Source organism: Leucopleurus acutus (assembly GCF_964270905.1).
Source record: "Leucopleurus acutus genome assembly, chromosome: 7".
Classification (NCBI taxonomy): domain Eukaryota; kingdom Metazoa; phylum Chordata; class Mammalia; order Artiodactyla; family Delphinidae; genus Leucopleurus; species Leucopleurus acutus.
This window is the reverse complement of record NC_139150.1, coordinates 21,587,380-21,609,246: the sequence shown is the minus strand read 5'-3', so window position 1 is coordinate 21,609,246 and position 21,867 is coordinate 21,587,380. Positions and strand designations below refer to the sequence as shown.

The following is a 21,867-nucleotide window of genomic DNA, read 5'->3' as shown; positions in this document are numbered from 1 at the left end:
GAAATGGCAGCCCAAGATAACTAATACACCCTCCCAGACCAAAGTCTCAATCTGAGACAGCAGCTCTCTGAGCAATCTCTAAGTTGCACACATATGGTACTGCCCGTGTTGTCTATGGCTAGAAACACCAAGTCAGGATCTCTGGGTAATTTTCCAGCAAGGAGGCCTTGTCTAACTCATAAACACCTTTGGAACAAATTCAGGGCAATATATTCTGGACTTTAGTCTTCCAATTCTTAATCCCTACATAATTGCCACAAAACACCACCAGAACTTTTTGCTACTTGGACCTATTCTTAGCTTTATATCAAGCATGATAATGGCACATGTAACTTGTGTCCTATACAGAATTTAATTGCATGTTTCAGTTTTAAATATGTGATGAACCTTACACGCAAGATGGCTCAAATTCATCAGTCAAGAGATGTTTCTATTAATATTATTTTTTCTAGTTTCCATTACCAACCGATATGAATTGATACCAAACCTTGAGTCCTCCTAGGGCAACCATCACAATGTTTCTTCTAGATCTTCCACCCCTGACTGACCCATCCAGCTCTTGCTATGTCTAGCTCATTATATTTATCTATTCTTTTCTTTTTTTTTTGGCCACACTGCATGGTAGATGGGATCTCAGTTCCCTGACCAGGGATAAAACCCGCGGCCCCCTGCATTGGAAGCACGGAGCCTTAACCACTGGACCACCATGGAAGTCCCCATCTATTCATTCTGTAATGAATATATCGTTGTATGTCTCAAGAAAGAACCAGCACTGGAAAAACATAGCCTTTCTAAGGATGGAGAGAGGAGAGTGAGGCTTACGCAATAGCCAAGGAAATAACGGAAGCAGAAAATAGAGCCAGGAAATAGTGCTGAACTTAATCTGCCCCTCCTGCTGGCTTCCTGGAGAATGAGGAGAGGCAGCAGTCTGGCAGGAGTATGGGGAAGTGACAGAAAGATCTAGATGTTCCTCTCCAACTCAGGCTTCAGCAGTGCAATAGGATGAGGGCATTCTTGAAGCTTCTTAAAGAAGAACCCAAACTAGTTCAGTCCAAACAGGTCCCCCAGCAAGTTCAGAACATCAACCTCCAAAAAGGTTTCACCTGCTCATCCTTTATAAAGTGAAAAGATTCAACACATTCTTATTGTTCTTACAAGCAGTGTTCATCTCAAATATTGGGAAAACAAATGTGCAAATATTTAACTTTCACATGAAGAGGAAAATATAGAATTCACCTTATTCCATTCACTTGTGATTCGTAATATAATGCAGTAATCATTCCCTATTTTCAAGGGTGCATTATAATATTTCCCATAGTACAGCCTGTCTCCGATAGATATCTCCATGGCATCATCAGGAACATCCTTGGCCAGCAGTTCTGCCGTCACATATCCATCAGCACCAGAAGCATTGCTAAAGAATGAGGTAGCCTCTTCAGAATCACAAACAAATGTGCTTTGGAGGGCCAGGGGAAGCACTAACACCTGATATGAACTGGAAGAGAAAAGAAAATGTCTATCAGATCCTTGCTTGGGGGATTCGTTCATTCATTTATTCGTATTTGTTGAGCACCTGCTATGAGATCAACACTTTTCTAGACACTGGAGATGCAACACTGTATAAAAGTCCTTGCCCGTGTGGGATTTATGGTCTGACAGCTCCCACCGTCATGGAACTCCAGTTGGAACCAGCAGTGTTAATGCCAGATGACACTGGGTGAGGGATCTCTCCAAGTTCTGGCTGCAGATGGCTATCCGGTAAATCCTCTTTAGCTGGGAGAAGTTGCTGCACGTATAACTACCTGGAGTATATGTGTCTTAAAGTTGATCTAATCAGTGATTTTCAAATGGGCAAATAAAGCCCAGCTGTGGAAAGGGTTTAGCAGTCACATGAAGGCCAAATGCCTACAAGAGTTAATGCACTAAGTCTGCAAAAAGGCTCCACGCAATCACATGGGGTACCTAAAACGGAACTCACGTGATTTACATTCCCTCCAGTTCTCGTACTGATACCAAAGTTCCTGTGAAATGAATGAGAAGCATGGAGTACAGATCACCATGAGTTCATCTAGTCTAACAATATCCTGAAAGAGCCGGAAAGGGAAAATCTCATATGTTCCCTAGATGTGGACAAAGAAGCAAACTAGCAACCAGGTGTCATTTTTGTCATGTGTTTTAGTATTATTTATCCCACCAAATACAAAATCTGTCAGTGAAAGGAAGTGTAAGAACAAAAACACTCTGAAAGACCTACTAGAGCATGGACTTGAGGATATGGGGAGGGGGAAGGGTAAGCTGTGACAAAGTGAGAGAGTGGCATGGACATATATACACTACCAAATGTAAAACAGCTAGTGGGAAGCAGCCGCATGGCACAGGGAGATCAGCTCGGTGCTTTGTGACCACATAGAGGGGTGGGATAGGGAGGGCGGGAGGGAGGGAGACGCAACAGGGAAGAGATATGGGAACATATGTATAAGTATAACTGTTTCACTTTTTTATAAAGCAGAAACTAACACACCATTGTAAAGCAATTATACTCCAATAAAGATGTTTAAAAAAAAAAACCACTCTGAGAATGAATCACGCCTTTCTTTTTATTCCCATCTATTTGGGACTCATCTCCTGCCTCTAGTATAGTAGGTGTTGGGATGTCTGCTTTTTCTATCAGGCTTGATAGCAGGGATTTGAATGATTTGCTCTTTTTTTTTTTTTAAGTTCATAGGGGTGCTTTTTTTTTTAACATCTTTATTGGAGTATAATGGCTTTACAATGGTGTGTTAGTTTCTGCTTTATAACAAAGTGAATCAGCTATACACATACATATATCCCATATCTCCTCCCTCTTGCGTCTCCCTCCCACCCTCCCTATCCCACCCCTCTAGGTGGACACAAAGCACTGAGCTGATCTCCCTGTGCTATGTGGCTGCTTCCCACTAGCTATCTATTTTACATTTGGTAGTGTATATATGTCCATGCCACTCTCTTTGTCCCAGCTTACCCTTCCCCCTCCCCGTGTCCTCAAGTCCATTCTCTACGTCTGCGTCTTTATTGAATGATTTACTCTTGTATCCTTGCAAATCCTTGCACAGCTCTTTGGCTGTGACTGATTCCTCACTAATGTTTCTTGAGTTGAAATTTCAGTAAAGAAGAAAAACATGCATCAGCATCAAATACGATTAGGGTAATTTCCAAAACTCATTAGCACACATAATTCTATTTTACCAATAAGTATACGCTTCCTGCTCCACATTCCTAATGCCCCATCTCCTGCTTCCTAAGAGCTCATGAGTTACTAGGTTAAGAAAAGGGAGTCCTCCCCAACAGCAGGTGTTGGATTTGGAAACTATCCACCAACCAGGCTCCCCAAATTCCTAGGTGTCCTCAGGCCCCTGATTTCCACAAAGTTTCTGGGTTCACTTTCAGCATAGGGCTTTCTACAAAAGGGACAAAGTAAAGTCTGCAGGGCAATGACTTGCCACTGCCATCACCAGTAAACATTTACTAAGCCTCCACTGCCGACAACGGAACACTTATAACAACAAAATTTCCTGGGGACTTGAAGACATCCCTATGGATCATGGCCACAGGTAAGAAAGTAAATAGGCAGCAGAATCCATGCTTTCCGTAAGCACATCTTCAAGTCCCTCTCACCTTTCCATGTAGGTGGTGATATTCAAGTGCAAGTTCAAGGCTCACCTGAACTCTTTTGGTTCTGAACGTTGCCCAGTAGAGGCACCATTCATGACGCATAAAGCGGTATCCCCAATTAGCATGATCATAATCACCTGAGTTGCTTGATAATTGTACAAATTCCCAGCCCCCATCCCAGATCTACTGAATCAAAATCTCCAGTAGAGTCTGAGAATTCATACAGCTGATAAAGCACCCCAGGTACACTTGTAATCTGGCAAGTGTGGGAGACACTAGCATTAAGAGAGCCCAGCCACAGGCTGCATCATCCGCCCAAGATCACCAAGCCAAGGAAGGGAGCGTGGCCCCAGAGCCCCTGCTCCGCCTTGTGCCCAAGCCACTGTCCCCTGACAACGTGCAAGGCAGACTCCGGCCTGTCACACACTGGCGGTGCTGCTACCCCCAGCTCAAACCAGGTAGTCGGGCCAAGAAAACCCCCCAACTGCCTGCTGGTAATTAGCCCCGATGATGTTGGGGAAGCAGCTGTGGCTGTTTAGAGCATGACTGCTCTGGAAGGACTTCTCCCCTCTTTTTCACCACCACCCTCCCTTGAATGACTCACAGATCTCCACTTCCTGTTTTGGAGGCACTGGCCGGCACAGAGCCACAAGGATAGACTGTCATTTGGCTTTTCTTTCTGCCTTACATAATCATCTGGCCTAAATATCACGTACGTCTTGCAAATTCTCTCAGGCAGTGAGATCACAACTTCTGTTCTCCTTATAGCAACAGAATTACAATGCCTTCCAGTAACTTGTCAGGAGTCAAGAAACAGAACAACTTAGGCCATATCCATGCCTGGAAAGACTTTTGAGCACTTACTGAACTCAAACTAATAGATAAAAAAGCTCAAGTTTCATTACAAATGGACACATAATATCGATAGGCTTTCTTTTTTTTTTTTTTTTTGCAGTACGCGGGCCTCTCACTGTTGTGGCCTCTCCCGTTGCGGAGCACAGGCTCCGGACACGCAGGCTCAGCAGCCATGGCTCACGGGCCCAGCCGCTCTGCAGCATGTGGGATCCTCCCGGACCGGGGCATGAACCCGTGTCCCCTGCATCAGCAGGTGGACTCTCAACCACTGCGCCACCAGGGAAGCCCCTATAGACTTTCTTTTTTATAGTTTTGTGATACCTCACGGATTTTACCTTGATTGTACAGCAGGGTCATTAGACTGAAGGGTCAGGAGAGACACAGGCAGTATAAGTTCGGTCAAAGAAACAGGTTGTTGCCATCTCCTTGATTTCTTACTGTCACTAAGTTACTCGTCTCTCCAGGCAAACCTCAATTTTCCTCTCTAAAAAGGGAATAATTCTGCTTTCCTAATCCTGCCATGACCTTTGTAAATAAAAAGCTTAATTGCACACAAGGTAGTCCAGCAACTGAGGTAAATTCATTCCATCCTAAAACCACCTGGAGTCCCAGAAGCAGTTGTTAACAATGCAGTGTCTTGCTCACATCTCAATACATGAATGAATTAAAAGAATTATCCAAATGACTCTTCCAGAAATCACTACACACATGGGAGTGGGGGAGGGAGAGGGATGGACTGGGAGTTTGGGGTTGGTAGATGCAAACTGTTACTTTAGAATGGATAAACAACAAGGTCCTAATGTACAGCTCAGGGAACTATATTCAATATCCTGTGATAAACCATAATGGAAAAGAATATTTAAAAAAAAGAATGTCTGTACGTGTATAACTGAGTCACTCTGCTGTAGTGCAGAGATTGTAACAACATTGTAAATCAACTCTACTTCAATAAAAAAATAAATAAATAAGAAAGCACTACACCCCCCCCAAGATCATCCTTAAATAAAGGACAATATATTTTTTTTTTTGTAAATGAAATGATGTTCCTGATCCACCATCACTAAAGGATGTACCTGGAGGCGTGAGTGCAAAGTGATAGCCTGACATGTCACGGGCACCCAACCAGTGCTCATCTAATGACCAATGGAACGGATTTAATTTCTCGAGCTCAGCTGCCCAAATGCTTGTCTCTGGTCCTTTACAAGTCTCTCTATTCATTAGGGAGGGTGCTAGCTGGAATTAAAGGCCCAGTCTGTACCCAAGGAAACAAAAAATGAGGTACTGACTGCACTGACTCAACTACTCCAGTGAAGCCACCTAAAGAGAAGTCTCCTCCTCACTCAGACCAAAGTTTTCAAAACACTCCATGGAGATCACTGGGCAGCCATGGAAAAGAGGCCACTACTGACCTGATGGGTCCATTTTTCTCCTTGGCTTTCCTCAGTCTCAGGCGTGGTAAAGGCCCTCCGTGCACAGTGAAAAAGTCTACTTCCGGAAGGGGAGGCTCTGAAAACATGTTGAAAAGAAGAAAGGGGGTATGATCAGAACGAGCAGAAGCATGAAAAAAGTGGTCCTCATGGGGCATCAAGAGGAAAGTTTTCATGTAAGAAGAGATGAGCAAATTCAGACACATGCTCCGACATGGATGACTCTTGAACACATTAGGCTAAATGAAATAAGCCAGACACAGAAGGACAACTATTGCGTGATTCCACTGACATGAAATATCTGGAACAGGTAAATCCATAGAGACAGAAATAGATTAGAGGTTGCCAAGTGTTGAGGGGGTGTGTAGGAAATGGGGAGTTATTGCTTAATGGTCAACAGAGTTTCTGCCTGGGGTGATAAAAACATTTTAGGAATAGATAATGGTGATGGTTTACAACATTGTGAATGCACTTAATGCCAATAAATTGTGTCCTGAAAAAATAATTAAAATGGTACATTTTATGTTGTATATATTTTATTACAATTAAAAAAAAAAATGATGCCCCAGCACTGACAGATGGTGGATGCTGTGGGCCTTTCAATTAACTTGGTAAATAGGTCCTTATTTGGTGGGGAGACCAGCTTATCAGACTTCTAGATCCTTTAGGAACAGTTTATTTATTATTATTATTATATATATATTTTTTGGCTGCGCCGTGCAGCTCGTGGGATCTTAGTTCCCCCACCAGGGATCGAACCTGTGCCCTCGGCAGTGAAAGCATGGAGTCCTAACCGTTGGACCACCGGGGAATTCCCTAGACTTCTAGATCCTTTATAATCACACAGCTGTCTGTCCTTATCTTGCTCTCCCCAGCAACCAGATTTCCCAAATAGGTATTCCACAGGGAGGAGAATGTTGGTTGATTGGCTGACACCAGCGTTCTAGCATCTAACTGGGAGTTATATTCATGGTATAAATGTACCAGCTGCCACTCTGCCTTGTGAGTAACACAGCTTACATGTGTTGGGCACACAACACATATATAGATGTGTCCTATATATGCCTCATCTCATTTAATCTTCTCCACAGTGCTATCAAGTGGATGAGGTTTATAAAGGGAGGGAGGAAGAAAGAGAAAGAATAAAATATGAACACCCCCTCCCCTGAAATTCCTCTGAATCCTGCCACAGTGAAATTAGTACTAAGAGGCCAAAATAGACACTCAAGACTCTATTTACCCAATTAGAAAATAGCTTTGGGGTGGAAATTCTCAATTCAAATCATAATAAATAAAAACTTAGACCTTCCTAGATAATTTTTAAAGCTCTACTGAATATGTTATTCATACACTGCCTTTCAACAAATATTTATTAGCCACCTCTATGCACCTCTATGTGAGGCTGGGAGAAACAGCTATGGAAGACATGGTTTCTGCTTTCCAGGAGCTCAGAGTCTAATAGTGGAGAAAGTCTTATAAACAGGCAGTGCTTGGAACTACGATACAGTTCCACAAGAGGGTGGTGGGAGTGCAGAGGAAGAACACCAAGGGCAGGGGGGTGAGCCTATCAAATACAGAAACAGACATACGCAGGGGCAGGAGGTAAGAGAGAGTGAGGGCAGAGATAGAACTGCAGGAGTCCAGTGTGTCCGAAAGGTTGAGTCCCAGCTGGATAGAAGTGGGCAATAAAGTGAGACATGTGAGTATAGGCCAGATCTGAGGTCCTAGAAATAATGAGAAGCCATCTAACGATTCTTAGCAGGTGTGTATTTTAGAAATACAATTTGGACTGCCTGTTGGAGGATGAATTGGAAAAGAGCAAAAGCACAGGTTCTCCAAAATCTAGACAAGAAGTGCCTGAGGTCTGAAGTGAGTGACGGCACTCGGAAGGGAGAAGAGGGGGCAGGTGGGGGAGACCCGTAGGGCAGAGACGGAACAGAAGGTGGTGGAAGATAAGGAAGGGGAAGGAATCTGGGCTTTGGTTTTGGCTACTGAGTCAGTGGTGACGTCATTCATCAAGGTCTGCAGGGAAGGTTCAGACACAGCTCACTTCTAGACCTGTTAAGTTTGAAGTGCTTGTGAAATCGTCCAGCAGGCAGTTAGAAATGCGGGTCTAGAGCTTAGGAGCAAACTGTGATGGTGATATGGAGTCAGTCATCAATAGAAGAGGCGACGGCTGCCCATGGGGGAAGGTATAAATGCATCTGAGAAGAGATGAGGGCCTAGGGTGAACACCGGGGAAACTCAGGCATCTAAGACCAGGTGGACGAGTGAGAGTCCCCTATAGCTCTTATTAAACAGTGCTAAGTCTAGAATTTCTTCCAAAGTCACCCAGATACGCCACACAAATTATGTTTTCCATAAATCCGTGGGTTTGTTAGGGAACAATCCCCCACCTACAGTTAAGACCCCACACTATGGTGTTGAAGGTCTATGCTGTTTCCAAGAGGTGTCCAGTAAGAGATTCCATAACTGACACCCCTGAGGAAGACACGACCAGCTCCCTGCAGCGGTAATGGGGAGAGGGGAAAATGCAGTTTAAAAAGCCCCCACCAGGTTTCCCAGGGAAATGTGAGCATTTGAGTACAGTAAGTCCCCTGCATACAAACAAGTTCCGTTCCAAGAGTGAGTCTGTAAGTCCAATTTGTTCGTAAATCCAACAGTTAGCCTAGGTACCCAACTAACACAATCGGCTATATAGTACTGTACTGTAATAGGTTTATAATACTTTTCACACAAATAATACATAAAAAACAAACAAACCAAAAATAAAGAAAACATTTTTAATCTTACAGTACAGTATCCTGAAAAGTACAGCAGTACAGTACAACAGCTGGCATCCAGGGGCTGGCATCGAGTGAACAGGCAAGAAGAGTTACTGACTGGAGGAGGGAGAGGGGGTGGGAGATGGTAGAGCTGAAGGATCGTCAGCAACAGGAGATGGAGGGCAAGCTGCAGTGTCACTCATGCGTGACGCTGATGGCACAGGTTCTGGTTCCTTGCTGGATTCAATTCTATCTACCCTCTTGAAAAAACGATCCAGTGATATCTGGGTAGTAGCTCTTTTTTTTCATCGTAGATGACATGGTAGCACTGGATTGCATCCTGAACGGCTGTTGCAACCTTCGTGTACCATTCTACGTGCAGGTGCTGTGCCTCAAAAACTAACGGTGCCTCCTCACATAAAAGAAATCCCCTTGCCATTTCCTGTGTCGTGAATCTCTTCGGTTCTTCAGTTACTTCTTCTTCCTCTTGTCTCTCTTCACCCTTTCTCTGGGCCTCCAATTCCTGGCGCTTCTTAGCAGTACCAGCTACATCACCGCGGCTTTTACACTTGCTTCTGGTCATCCTGGGCTTGAAATAAAGATACCGTACTACTGTACTCTATACAGTTCTGTAAAGTACGCAAAAGCACAACCACTCGTAGAGGATGCACGCATGTGACAATGTCCGCCAGACACGTGAACTAACTTACATGATTGGACCTGCGAATGCACGTTCTCATCCTTGAAAGCTCACAACTTGAAGGTTCATATGTAGGGGACTTACTGTATCTCTGCACTCAGCCCTTCAGGCTATCAATGAAATGCCCTTTCATTCATGATGTTTTGTCATCACAGTAAAGTAAGTGGTTTTTATCACAAATTTCCTGTTTTCAGCCCAGAGGGAGATTAACTGTTTACTCTTTTCTGTGTGAGAACTCTCCTTAAGCTCAAATTATTCCTCTGTTTGCTCTTCTCTGAGATTAATAATTCTAGGTCCTCTAATCTGTTGGCTAACCTTTTATTTTATTTATTTATTTATTTAATTTATTTATTTTTTTACGGTACGCGGGCCTCTCACTGTTCTGGCCTCTCCCGTTGCAGAGCACAGGCTCCGGACGCGCAGGCTCAGCGGCCATGGCTCACGGGCTCAGCCGCTCCGCGGCATGTGGGATCTTCCCGGACCGGGGAACGAACCCGTGTCCCCTGCACCGGCAGGCGGACTCCCAACCACTGCGCCACCAGGGAAGCCCTCTTGGCTAACCTTTTAAAATCACCAGGTTTCTCACCCACCCCAGGAACAGCAGAACAAAGTGCTCGCCCAGCTTGGAGAAGGCGGGCCCACAGCAGGGGCAGGAAGGCCATCGCCTGCTTGTTCTGTACCACGCTGCCCCTTTTCAGTCCCAGCATCATTCTTGCCATTCTAAATGTGCCACTACCATGCAGTTGATTCCATCAACACGTGACTTCTAGACTACTTTCTGCTCTGCCTGCTCAAGGCCTTCCCCACCTTAAAAACTGTCTGCCTTTTCTCTCGAATGTGAAAGCCTGGACTTCATCAGGCTGGTTCTTCGCCACATTTTTGAGTTTAAATAACCTTAACTTCCAGCCATATTTTCCAAGGTACTGTTTCCCATCCCCCAAACTGCTGTCTACGGCAGACCTGCTCTCCTTTCCATCGGCTTCATTACTGATTTAAACCAAATCAGACCCAAGGCAAGAAATGGGTCGTGTCTAGGCTGGAGTTCTTTCACCCTGAGTATGTGAGATGAGGGGACATACTCATTACTACCCCTAGGTGTCAACAGCATCCATTCTCTACTAGAAGCAAGTGACAAAGGAAATTATGGAGGCTACCATCTGAGAAAACTTTGAAGAGTCAGGAAAAAAGCAATGAAGCAGGACTTGTCCTACAAAATATTAAATATATTATAAATTTACAATAACTGAAATAGAAAGGTACAAGCACAGGATAGGCAAAGCAATGGAAGAAGCTAGACAATCGAGAAAGAGACCCAAATAAATAGATGAGAATATAGTGTGTGGCCTGGACAGTCATTCCAAAGGTGATGGGGAAACTGGCTTATCATCTGGGGGAAAAAAAATTCCCATGTAAATTTAGCCTTATACACTCATCTAAACAAATTCCAAATGGGTCTAACCTTCGATGTGAAAAGCAAAACCATTAAGAAGCATTTGAAAATAGTAGAGAATAAAAATTATTGATCTGATTTTCAGGGTGGGGAAGGCTTTTCTTGGCATGACCAGAGGCAGAAACTATAAAAGAATCAATAGAATTGATTACATGAAAACTTAAAATGTCTAAATGTCAAAAAGAATATTGACAAGAAAGTTAAAGAGTAAATAACCTGGGGGTGTAATATGTAGAACAAAAGATTAAAACCATTAACGTAAGCAAACTATTAAAATCAATGAGAGGAAGGAGGTAACAGAAGTGCAAATGTGTTAAAATGCCTCTAAAACGCATTAAAATGAACCAAAAAAAAAGTAAAAGAAAATTTTATCTGCACCAAATCTAAACAAAGGTCTCAACCTTATGCTATAAACTTCAAGTAAATGCAAGGAACTAATACATATAAATAAATATATAAAAATAAAGACACCCAATGGTTCTTTTCTAATCCTCAGCATCTCCCCAACTGGACCACAGCCCCCACTGAAGGCACGATAAATTGAAATTGATGGCAATAGAGCAAATGGAGCTTACACCATAAGTCATCAGATATCGCAAGGTGAGCTGCATCTCCCCCATCAATAAGGTTATGAGACTTGGCTTCCCAGGAAGAAGGAACAATCTTCTTTTTATCTTTATCTCCCCTTCAGCACTTGGCACCGGTCTCTGTACATAACCAATCAATAGGTATTCACTGAATTAAAGGGGTAAGTTGCAGCATACCCTTCCCCCACTTCTATAACACAGAAACCTGTGTTTCTGTTTTATAGATGTGGGGGAAGGGTATGCTGCAACTTAACAATTTATTGTTATCTTCTGTTATCTTCTATAACAGAAACCCTGTTTTTTAGGCTTCTGATATAAAGAAACTTTCCCATCCATATTTTGTAAAAAGCTAGCATTAATATAGGAACATAACACATCCAGCCCATTTTCCTCTGTGGTGTACCATCTTGTCTCAGTGGGGCCTCAGCAGGGATGCAGATGCTTTCAGTGAGAAGAGTGGGGAGATATTCATCCCCATATAGCCATTTCCTTGAGAGGCTAGGTTTTGATTTGAAGCTGGAAAGTAGTTGGGAGATTTCTGGGGATGAGAGGAACAGGTGGCCCATGGAGGTATGGAAGGACACATGTGCCTCCCTCCTGGCCTGACCTAACATTAGGTCCTCAGATGTCAAAGAACCTGTGTCCGTGAAAGACTCGAGAGAGCCTGGATGAAGAAAAACAGTTGGGATGAAGGCCAGCTCCTCTCCTAACCTCCGGGGCAGTTCCTACCCATTCAGAGCCAGGGGAAACAGCAGGAATAAGTGTGGTACCCTGGAACCAGCCTGAGAAAACAAGGTCCTCACTGAGGACACAGGAGTGCACAGTCCTTGGATGGTTTGTGGAAGAGAAGCTCACAGCAGAAGAATGTCAAGACACCTCGTCCTGTACGGTCCTTCCTAAGGACACTTAACAGTAAGAGAGGAGGGGTCAGAGGAGCGGGCAGTGGTCCCCAGCCCTGTAGGAGGAATTAGAGCTATCCTGACTGGACCTCTCTGTTAGAGGGATAGCCTGAGAACGCTTGGGACATACTTGTGTTTTCAGTGGCTTTCCTGAACATCTGAAAAAGTACATTGTTTTTCTTATTACGAATGCAGGTAGAGATGGGAAATTCCCATGTACATTGCCAGCCTTGGAATTGAAGGTGGACTTGGGAAGGAATGATTTCCTTTACATATTCGTTTCTCTTTTCTCTTCCAGCATTCTTGGTTCCATACTAAACCTTCAACCTCAAATGATCACCACATTGTGTGGAATAAATGGTTTATCTTTACATTCCTGCAGGCACTTGCTTTCTCTCTCTCTCTCTTTCTCTCCCTCCCCCCACTTCCCCCTCTCTGGTTCTCTCCCTCTCTCTATGAGAAGAAAATTTTGCCTACAAGCTTTTTGACTTGGCTAGAAAATAGCATAACCAGTGTGGGGCAGCTCTTCTGACCCTTTGGGTCTACATCAAGGATGGAAGTTTGTTCTTACATAAGGGAGTATAAATGGTGGCACTGTTCTGATGAATTCCCATCAATGGGCTGCCTGCAGAAGCATGTGGGCCATGAGTCAGAAGCGCTGTGATAGCCTCTGCATCTCACCACCTTGCTCACCAGCACCCTCTTCCATTGCCACTACAACACTTGCCTCTGTCCTTCAACATTCCAAAAGCTTTCACTCTCCTCTGAGGTCAGCAATATATTTAAAGCGCTCGTTTTCATCCTGTTCCCGTCGGTAAGATTTAGTTTAATGTAAGACACTCAGAAGGGAAATTCCATCCACTTTTCTTCTGGGAAATCAGCTTCTGTGTATTCCACGTCCAAACCCCTTGCCTCACATTTCTGGTAAAATTCAAAAGTTCATAATTTTGCTGAAACAAAGCCACATCTTAGGCAAACAGGCATACCTCTTCACATCAGTATATGGTTCTCTTATTAAAGACAGGGCTTGGGGTTTGTTCTTATTTTGTTTAGTTACTCTTTCATAAGATCTTAACAACTTGAATTTTCACACTTTTTAAAAATTGCTGGGCTTCCCTGGTGGCGCAGTGGTTGAGAGTCCGCCTGCCGATGCAGGGGACACGGGTTCGTGCCCCGGTCCGGGAGGATCCCACATGCCGCGGAGCGGCTAGGCCCATAAGCCATGGCCGCTGAGCCAGCGCGTCCGGAGCCTGTGCTCCGCAGCGGGAGAGGCCGCGACGGTGAGAGGCCCACATAACGCAAAAAAAAAAAAAAAAAAAAAATTGCTAATTCTTTAAAGTAGAGTGAAAAATATGCAGTCGTGGTTTCAATGAACTTAAACAGCTCAACAGTGTCCCCTGGTGGCCATGAACACAGACACAGGGTGCTTGAGCTACGGGGCAATGTTTAGCGTACAAAACAAGGTAGAAGTGTGTCTCATCTAGATGAAACTCCCTCTCCCCAACTCAAAAAATAGGAAATGCTAATGTGAATCAGCAATGCAAACCTTCAAAACATGAGAAGGACCAAAGAGTAGGAGACTGAATAGCTATCCATTTTGATAAGTCACCATGGGAAAAAATGCCCAAATTGAACATCTCTTTCCAGCCCCAAAGTTGGTAAATTCTTTTCGGTCTAAAGCCTTTATTAACTAACCAGGCATTTCTTCAATGCCAATACCACCCGCTGGCCCTTTGGGGGTTAGCCCTCGTATGCATTCATTACAAAAATATTCTTTTGTTGTGCTATCATTGTCCTTACGTGTGCTCACACTGTCCTTACGTGTTGGGGATTCAATGTAGAACACACAGACAAAAATCTCTGTCTTCAAAGAGTGCCTATTTTAGTAGGGGAAAAGAAAATAAACAAGTAAATTTTTTAAAATACAAGTCCTGAAAACGAGTTCTATGAAGAAATTCAAGCAGAGGAAGAGAATAGAGTGATGGGGTGGCAATGGCAGATGAGTTTTGAAAGGACGGGCAGGGAGAGGCTCTCTAGGTAATGGCACTTGAGCAGAAACCTGAGTGATTATAAAGAAGCCATGGGGAGAGAGTGTCCCACGAAGATTACGCAGCAAATGGAAAGACCTGGATGCAAGAACAAGTTTGACCCGTTTGAGAAATAGCAAGGAAGGATGCTGCTGCTTTTAGTGAGAAAGGGAGAGGGCAGAGGGAGATGAGGTCAATGAGGTAGGCAGGGGCCAGACTCCATGTTCCATGGTAAGGAACGTGGATTCCATTAGAACACTAATGCAAACTCATAGGACCGTTTTGAGCTGGGGATGACATGTTCTTATATGATTTTAAATTAATTTTTATTGGAGTATAGTTGATTTACAATGTTGTGTTAGTTTCAGTTGTACAGCAAAGTGAATCAGTTATACGTATATATACATCCACTCTTTTTTAGATTCTTTTCCCATATAGGTCATTAGAGTATTGAGTAGAGTTCCCTGTGCTATATAGTAGGTCCTTATTAGTTATCTATTTTATATATAGTAGTGTGTATATGTCAATTCCAATCTCCCAATTTATCCCTCCCTTCCTTTCCCCCTGGTAACCATGAGTTTGTTTTTTACATCTGTGACTCTGTTTTGTTAATAAGTGCATTTGTACCATTTTTTTAGATTCCTCATATAAGCAATATCATGATATTTGTCTTTCTCCGTCTGACTTACTTCATTCAATATGACACTTTGAGTGATATTTTTAAAGTTATGGTGAAGATTAAGACTTAGGGCAGCAGGTGATAGGCAACGGTGAAAACAGGGAGAAGAGTTAGAATGCTATTGCAGGAGTCCCAGCAAGAAGTTGCTGGCTTGGATTAGATTGCTAGTGGTAAAGGCAAAGGTGGGGAGAAGTGGCTGGATTCAGAACGTTTATTTCAGAAACAAGCCAGCTTGTTGATGGACTAGAAATGGTGGGAGAGAGAGAATCAATTATGATTCCTTTTTGGCCTGAGCAGTTGGTGAATAGGAATGCCAATAACTGAGATAGAGAAGCCTGGGTGGAAATGGATTTGGGGGTGAGGGAAGAGGTGAGAAATCAAAAGTTCTACTGGGTTTGCCTATTAGATGTTCAATAGGATATGTTTAGGAGACAGGTGGATACATATTTGGGAATGCTCAGCACATAGGTAATGTTTATAGCCGTGAGACTGGTAGAGATCACCTAGGCAGAAAGAGTAAATAAGGAAGAAAAAGGAATAGAAGAAGGTGAGGCGAGGGGCATCAATAAAAGTATTCGGTTGGCCAAAAAGTTCATCTGGGTTCTTTGGAAGCTCTTATGGCAAAACCCGAACGATATTTTTGGCCAACCCAATAGATGGACCTAGTGAAAAAAAACTGAGAAGGAACAGCCAGCAAGGTAGAAGGATCCAAAAGCCAAGAGAAAAGGTGTGTCAAGGATGGAATGCCAAATGCTATGAGAAAATCCTATAAGAACAAAATTGGACAGTGGGTTTTGCAAGATGGAGACACTTCCAGTAAAGCATTGAGGACAAATGCCTCTGGACTGGAACCAGTTAAAGAAAGAAGAGGAGGTAAGGATGTGGAGCCTACACAACATTCTTACAAGGAGTTTTACTGTACAGAGGGGCTGAGAGAAGGCAGAGTAGCTGGAGGGAATATGGGATCAAAAGAAGTGTGTTTATCTTTTCTATGTTTTCATTTAAAAATGAGATATTACAACATGCTTGTGCAGTGTTGGGACTAATTCTTTACTGGAGGGAACTGAGGATGAGGCAAGAAGGGATGACGGGGTTGAGGGAGGATTCACCTTAGGAGTGGGGACAAGAGAGAAGATAAAATATAGGTTCTGCATGAAGTCAACAATGGGAGATTTGGGAGTGGAAAGTCCTCACCTGATTACTTTTTTTTTTTTTTTTTTTTTTTTTGCGTTACGCGGGCCTCTCACCGTTGTGGCCTCTCCCGTTGCGGAGCACAGGCTCCGGACGCGCAGGCTCAGCGGCCATGGCTCACGGGCCCAGCCGCTCCGCGGCATGTGGGATCTTCCCGGACCAGGGCACGAACCCGCGTCCCCTGCATCGGCAGGCGGACTCTCAACCACTGCGCCACCAGGGAAGCCCTGATTACTTTTTTTTTTAAATTTTTATTTATTTATTTATTTACAAAAGGTTGTTATTAGTTATCTATTTTATACATATTAGTGTATATATGTCAGTCTCCCAATTCATCCCGTCACCACCCCCTCACCTGATTACTTCTAATTCCTCAGTGAGATAAGAAACAAGAAGCTAATAGTCTGAATATTAGCTCAGAGTGTGTGTGTTGGGGGATGGAGTGAGCATCACAGATTTGAGGAGACATGAGAAAATGAGTGGAAAGTGAATTTTCTAGGGGACTAGAGTGGGACTGCCAGTCATTTTTCCCTGAGAGTAACCTACTCTTAAGGTACTTGTAACAGAATGACAATTAAATATGTTACTGAGAAAGAAAGAGTAATAGGAAAATTTCTTTTTAAGTATGAAATATTTCAAATATCCAGAAGGAATTTAACCAACACTCATGTACACACTACCCAGATTTCTTCAATGTTCCTATTTTGTTTCAGGTACCTTTTTAAGAAATAAAACATTGCAGTTCAGGCTGCAGTCCCCTTAGTTCCCCTCTCCAATTTCACGTCCTTCTTCCTCCTTCTCTTAAACTTCATTATATAAAGATAGAAAGTAATAGTGTGCCTCTTTATTTGAGCCTATACAGCTCTGCAGTGACTTTGTTCATCCAAATGCTGTTATTCAAGATTTACCTGTTATCTGCGTTGTCAGGGAGATGACCGCAGGAAGTTCAGAAGACAAAGCCTGGATGCTGACACTGTAGTTGGTACCTGGCCTCAGGTCCAAACACGTCTCAGGAGCCTGGCTGCTGGCAGTGATATTAAAGACCATTTCCTGGGCAAATTCCTTCTGATACCATCTCTGGCCCCAAATGTGGAACTAAAACATAGAAAAGTTCACCAGGTGAATTGCTAGCTTGAAAGGCTCTGAATGCCTGGATACCTACCCTTTCTCTCACACTCTCTCACTCTTGATTCTAAAGTGCCTTCAGAAAGTGAAATATGGCAGAAAGCAAATATTAGAGTTGTAATACCATAAATATTGTAATTACAGTATTATCAGTATCATAAACATATTTTTAAATCAAAATGCACAAAAACTCGAGGCCCCAACACCGACAACTTTCTCTTTCTTGTTCTCACACATATAACGGCACATGCCCAATGTGAAAGTCTGTTGTTAAAACCACAGGAGCAAAACCAAAGAACAATTTCCTAGAAAGAAAATTAAGAATCTGAACTAAGGCTTCTCCCAGGGCAGAACGTGCATTAGGATAGGGGTCCCCAACCCCCGGACTGCAGACCGGTACCAGTCCACGGCCTGTTAGGAACCAGGCCACACAGCATGAGGGGAGCGGTGGACCGAGCGAAGCTTTGTCTGCCGCTCCCCATCGCTCACATTACCGCCTGACCCATCACCCCACCCCTGGCGGTAGAAAAACTGTCTTCCACGAAACCGATCCCTGGTGCCGAAAAGATTGGGGACTGCTGCATTAGGGTAATCCTAGTCGGTTTGGTAAAACCTGGGAAGAGTTTTTCTCCTCTGCTCGCCCCCTTCTGACATTCCCTATACTTTACTGTAACATCCCAGCACCTGGGCCAATAGATGCACTTTTCTTCTTACTTAATTGCTTCTAGTAGCAGCTCATCCCATGGTCTTTACCTTTCTTACTCACAACCACATCTAGCTTTAGAAGTTCCCCTTGACTCTCCAGGCAACAATTCAGACCCTGATCAGAGGCACTGGTGTGGAGAGACACACACTTGCAAAAGCCACTGCCTTCCTTCCATGACACTGCCTGAACATCAGCTCTGCATCAGGCTATGTTGCACAAAGAACCTCTCATGATTTTCTCATCAATCCCCAAGGTCTCTGTCTTCAAATATGCAGCAGAAGTTCCCACTTTCTTGTTTCTTACTGCAATTGTCACTATAAATCTTCCACTGATAACAGCAGCTATATAAGTAGTTTTTTTGGTTTGTTGATATTTTTTGAACCTCCCACACAAGACAAACACCTATAAACAGAGTAACTTTCAGTAACTTACTAAATACATCTCCTCTATATCAGCTGTCTTCATACTTCTCCATCTCAAGCAGGTTTCATTAAATATTGAAATGTTACTGATGGTCTGTTTTACTGCAAGGGGAAAAGAATGAGAAATCAACTTACACCTTATACCAAAATACTACCTTTTAATTGAACAATATTCCAAGGATAAGCATTTACAGCGGATGACTTCAGCAGTATTTTAATTTAGAAATAAGTGGTAGCAGTCCAAGAAACACCATTTTTATATTTATGTAAACACAGTCCTGATGAAAGATTTAAGATCAAAAGATACCCAGTCTGAGAATCCTTCTTAAAAAATTAGTTAAGTCGATCCACTGCAAATTCCCTTGGTTTACTAAGCTAAAACAGCGACTCATTGTCCTGGCCTTGGACAACCTCATTTAGACAAACAAGCATCAGTTTGAAATTCTGAGCTGACAGTAACATTTCCGCAGAGAACTGAGAATTACTCCTTGAGGAAATGAAAAAGGCTACCTCAAGCAGTCAGGCTTTTCATGATGAAAAGCGGGGAGTGGTCCCTCTTGGTTTGGGCTTCCTCATCTCTTATGATCAAAGAAGCATTCAGTGGTCTCTGCTCAATTTCATGGTAATGAATCCAAAAGATAGTTCAGTACTGGTACCATATAATACAGAGGCACATCCCCCAAGCTTTTTAAAATAAAGACTAGTTATTCAAACAACACTGGAATTCAACTATACTTCAATAAAAAATAAATTTTTAAAAAGACTGGACTTGAGGCTATGGGGAGGGGGAAGGGTAAACGGTGACAAAGCGATAAAGAGGCATGGACATATATACACTACCAAACGTAAGGTAGATAGCTAGTGGGAAGCAGCCTCATAGCACAGGGAGATCAGCTCGGTGCTTTGTGACCGCCTGGAGGAGTGGGATAGGGAGGGTGTGAGGGAGGGAGACGCAAGCGGGAAGAGATATGGGAATATATGTATATATATAACTGATTCATTTTGTTGTGAAGCTGAAACTAACATACCATTGTAAAGCAATTATACTCCAATAAAGATGTTAAAAAAAAAAAACCATAAAAAAAAAAAGACTGGTTATTCAAAACTCTGGTATCAAAGGTTATTTCCTTCAACGATGATCCCTGTCCTTAAACTGAAAATAATACATCAGACTTGCTAAGAAGTTTCATAGGAGCACTGTGATGATTAATAAGTGATAAAGAACTCCCAAAGCATGTGAAAAAAAGAGAAAATCTCATGGGAGCCAAACCTTTATTGTGTAAGCCCCTGGACCAACAGGTTCCTATGAATGAAGCCTAGTTGATACATGCGACCCCTCTTTATGGATGGGGCAGCTTTGCCCAGAGAAAACCTGTTCCACAGGTCACAAGCTATTCTTCAAATGCTGTAAGACCGAGTAAGGAATAAAGTAGGGATGATTCAGGATAAAGCAACCTTTAAGGAAGGTAAGGAAGATGTTTTTAGAGATAAGTAGTAGTGGCCCAAGGAAACTCACATTTATGAAACTTTCAAAAAGCATATAACTTCAGTAGTATTTAAACAGTTCCAGACCATACAAAAAGGTAGAAAGTTTCCCAATTCACTCAGTATGACTGGATAATCCACAATGCCCAACGTGTACAAGGACAGCACAACCAATTACTAAACACACTATGCCAAATTCACTTATTAATATAAATACAAAAATAAAATATTAACAAATAGAAGTCAGCAGTACGTTCAAAGAACAATACACTATAAACAAGGGAGATTTACTCCAGGAATACAGAGATGATCATTACTAGGAAAGCTATTAATAGATTGAAAGAGAAAAACCATATGGTCACTTTTATAATCATAATGGTTAATACATCTAATGTACATTCCTGCCTAAAAATCTTAGCAAACTAGGATTTAATTTGATAAAAACTCCTTGATTTAAAAGAATGTTTATTAGAAACCACCACACTCAGTGGTAAAACAATTTCTAATAAAGTTAAGAACAATCCAAGGATGCATGGTTTCACAGCTATTATTTAGCTGTGTCAGGAGATTCTAGACAATGCAGAACGAGGCAAGGAAAAAAATGAGCTATAAATACCAGAAAGAAAGGGAACAAATTATGCAACTGACAGTAAATTTTAAAAAAAAACAACTGAAAAACAAATATGCAATTGTTTGAAAACGACAGAAAAATAATAGGAGTTTGGCAAAATGCACCCAAAGACAAGAACATAGAAAAACTAATTGTTTTCTACATATCTGTAAGCACAAGTATGGTAGGCTGAATAATGGTCCCTTCAAAGATGTTCACATCCTAGTCCCTGGAATCTGTAACCATGTTACCTTACATGGCATAAAGACTTTGCAAATGTGATTATAATAGGGAGATTATCCTGGATTATCCAGATGGGCCCAATGCAGTGACAAGGGTCTTTTAAAAAGGGAGACAAGAAGATCAGGGCCAGAGAGAACTGAAGGTTGAACTGATGAGCTTTAAAGATGGAGGATGGAGCCACAAGCCAAGGAATGTAGGCAGGGTCTAGAAACTGGAAAGAACAAGGAAATAGATCCTCCCTTTGAGACCCCACAATGAACACAGGCCTGCTGACACAAATAAACTAAAACCACAAATAAAATATAATAGAAAAATTAAAAGATTTCTATTCACAAGAGAAGAAACCATGAACAAACTTCAGATACCTAGCAATAAATGTAACTAGAAATGTCCAAGACTTACAAGAAGATTTTTTTCCCCCAGAAGGACATAAAATAAAACAATAAAGAGAAAATGCCACATCCTTGAATGGAAAGATTGAAAAGTGAAAAGATATCAATTCTCCACCAATTAACCTGTAAGTGGAATGTACTTCCAATGGTGATTCCAATGGACTTTCTTGGAACGTGATAAGTTTACACATTATTCAATGAATAGAAAGTTCTTACCATGTGCCAGGCATGCTTTGGGGCTAAGGATAAAGTGGTGAGAAAACAAAGTCCCTGCACCTAATGGAATTCATTCTAGTGAGAAAGGCAGAAAATAAACAAGTGAAAAAATAAATTTTAAAAATATAGGGCTTCCCTGGTGGCACAGTGGTTAAGAATCCACCTGCAAATGCAGGGGACATGGGTTAGATCCCTGGTCTGGGAAGATCCAACATATGCTGTGGAGCAACTAAGCCCGTGCACCACAACTACTGAGCCTGTGCTCTAGAGCCACAAGCCACAACTACTGAAGCCCACATGCCACAACTACTGAAACCCGTGCACCGCAACAAGAGAAGACAGCGCAATGAGAAGCCCGTGCACTGAAACAAAGAGTAGCCCTGCTCGCCGCAACTAGAGAAAGCCCACGCACAGCAATGAAGACGCAACGCGACCAA

The 21,867-nt window shown here is 42.6% G+C and overlaps 1 protein-coding gene across 1 annotated transcript in view; it reads right to left on the bottom strand.

The window, feature by feature from the left end:
* SUSD1 (sushi domain containing 1) overlaps positions 1 to 21,867 on the bottom strand; it is a gene marked incomplete at its 3' end in the record, with an annotated part of 123,985 nt that overhangs the window by 17,927 nt on the left and 84,191 nt on the right. The window contains exons 11-14 of the mRNA XM_082842320.1: positions 18,495 to 18,586; positions 17,140 to 17,326; positions 5,916 to 6,012; positions 1,237 to 1,495 (exon numbers count right to left, since the gene is read on the bottom strand). Of these exons, the coding sequence (XP_082698446.1) occupies positions 1,237 to 1,495; positions 5,916 to 6,012; positions 17,140 to 17,326; positions 18,495 to 18,586 (635 nt within the window). The remainder of the gene's footprint in view (positions 1 to 1,236; positions 1,496 to 5,915; positions 6,013 to 17,139; positions 17,327 to 18,494; positions 18,587 to 21,867) is intronic.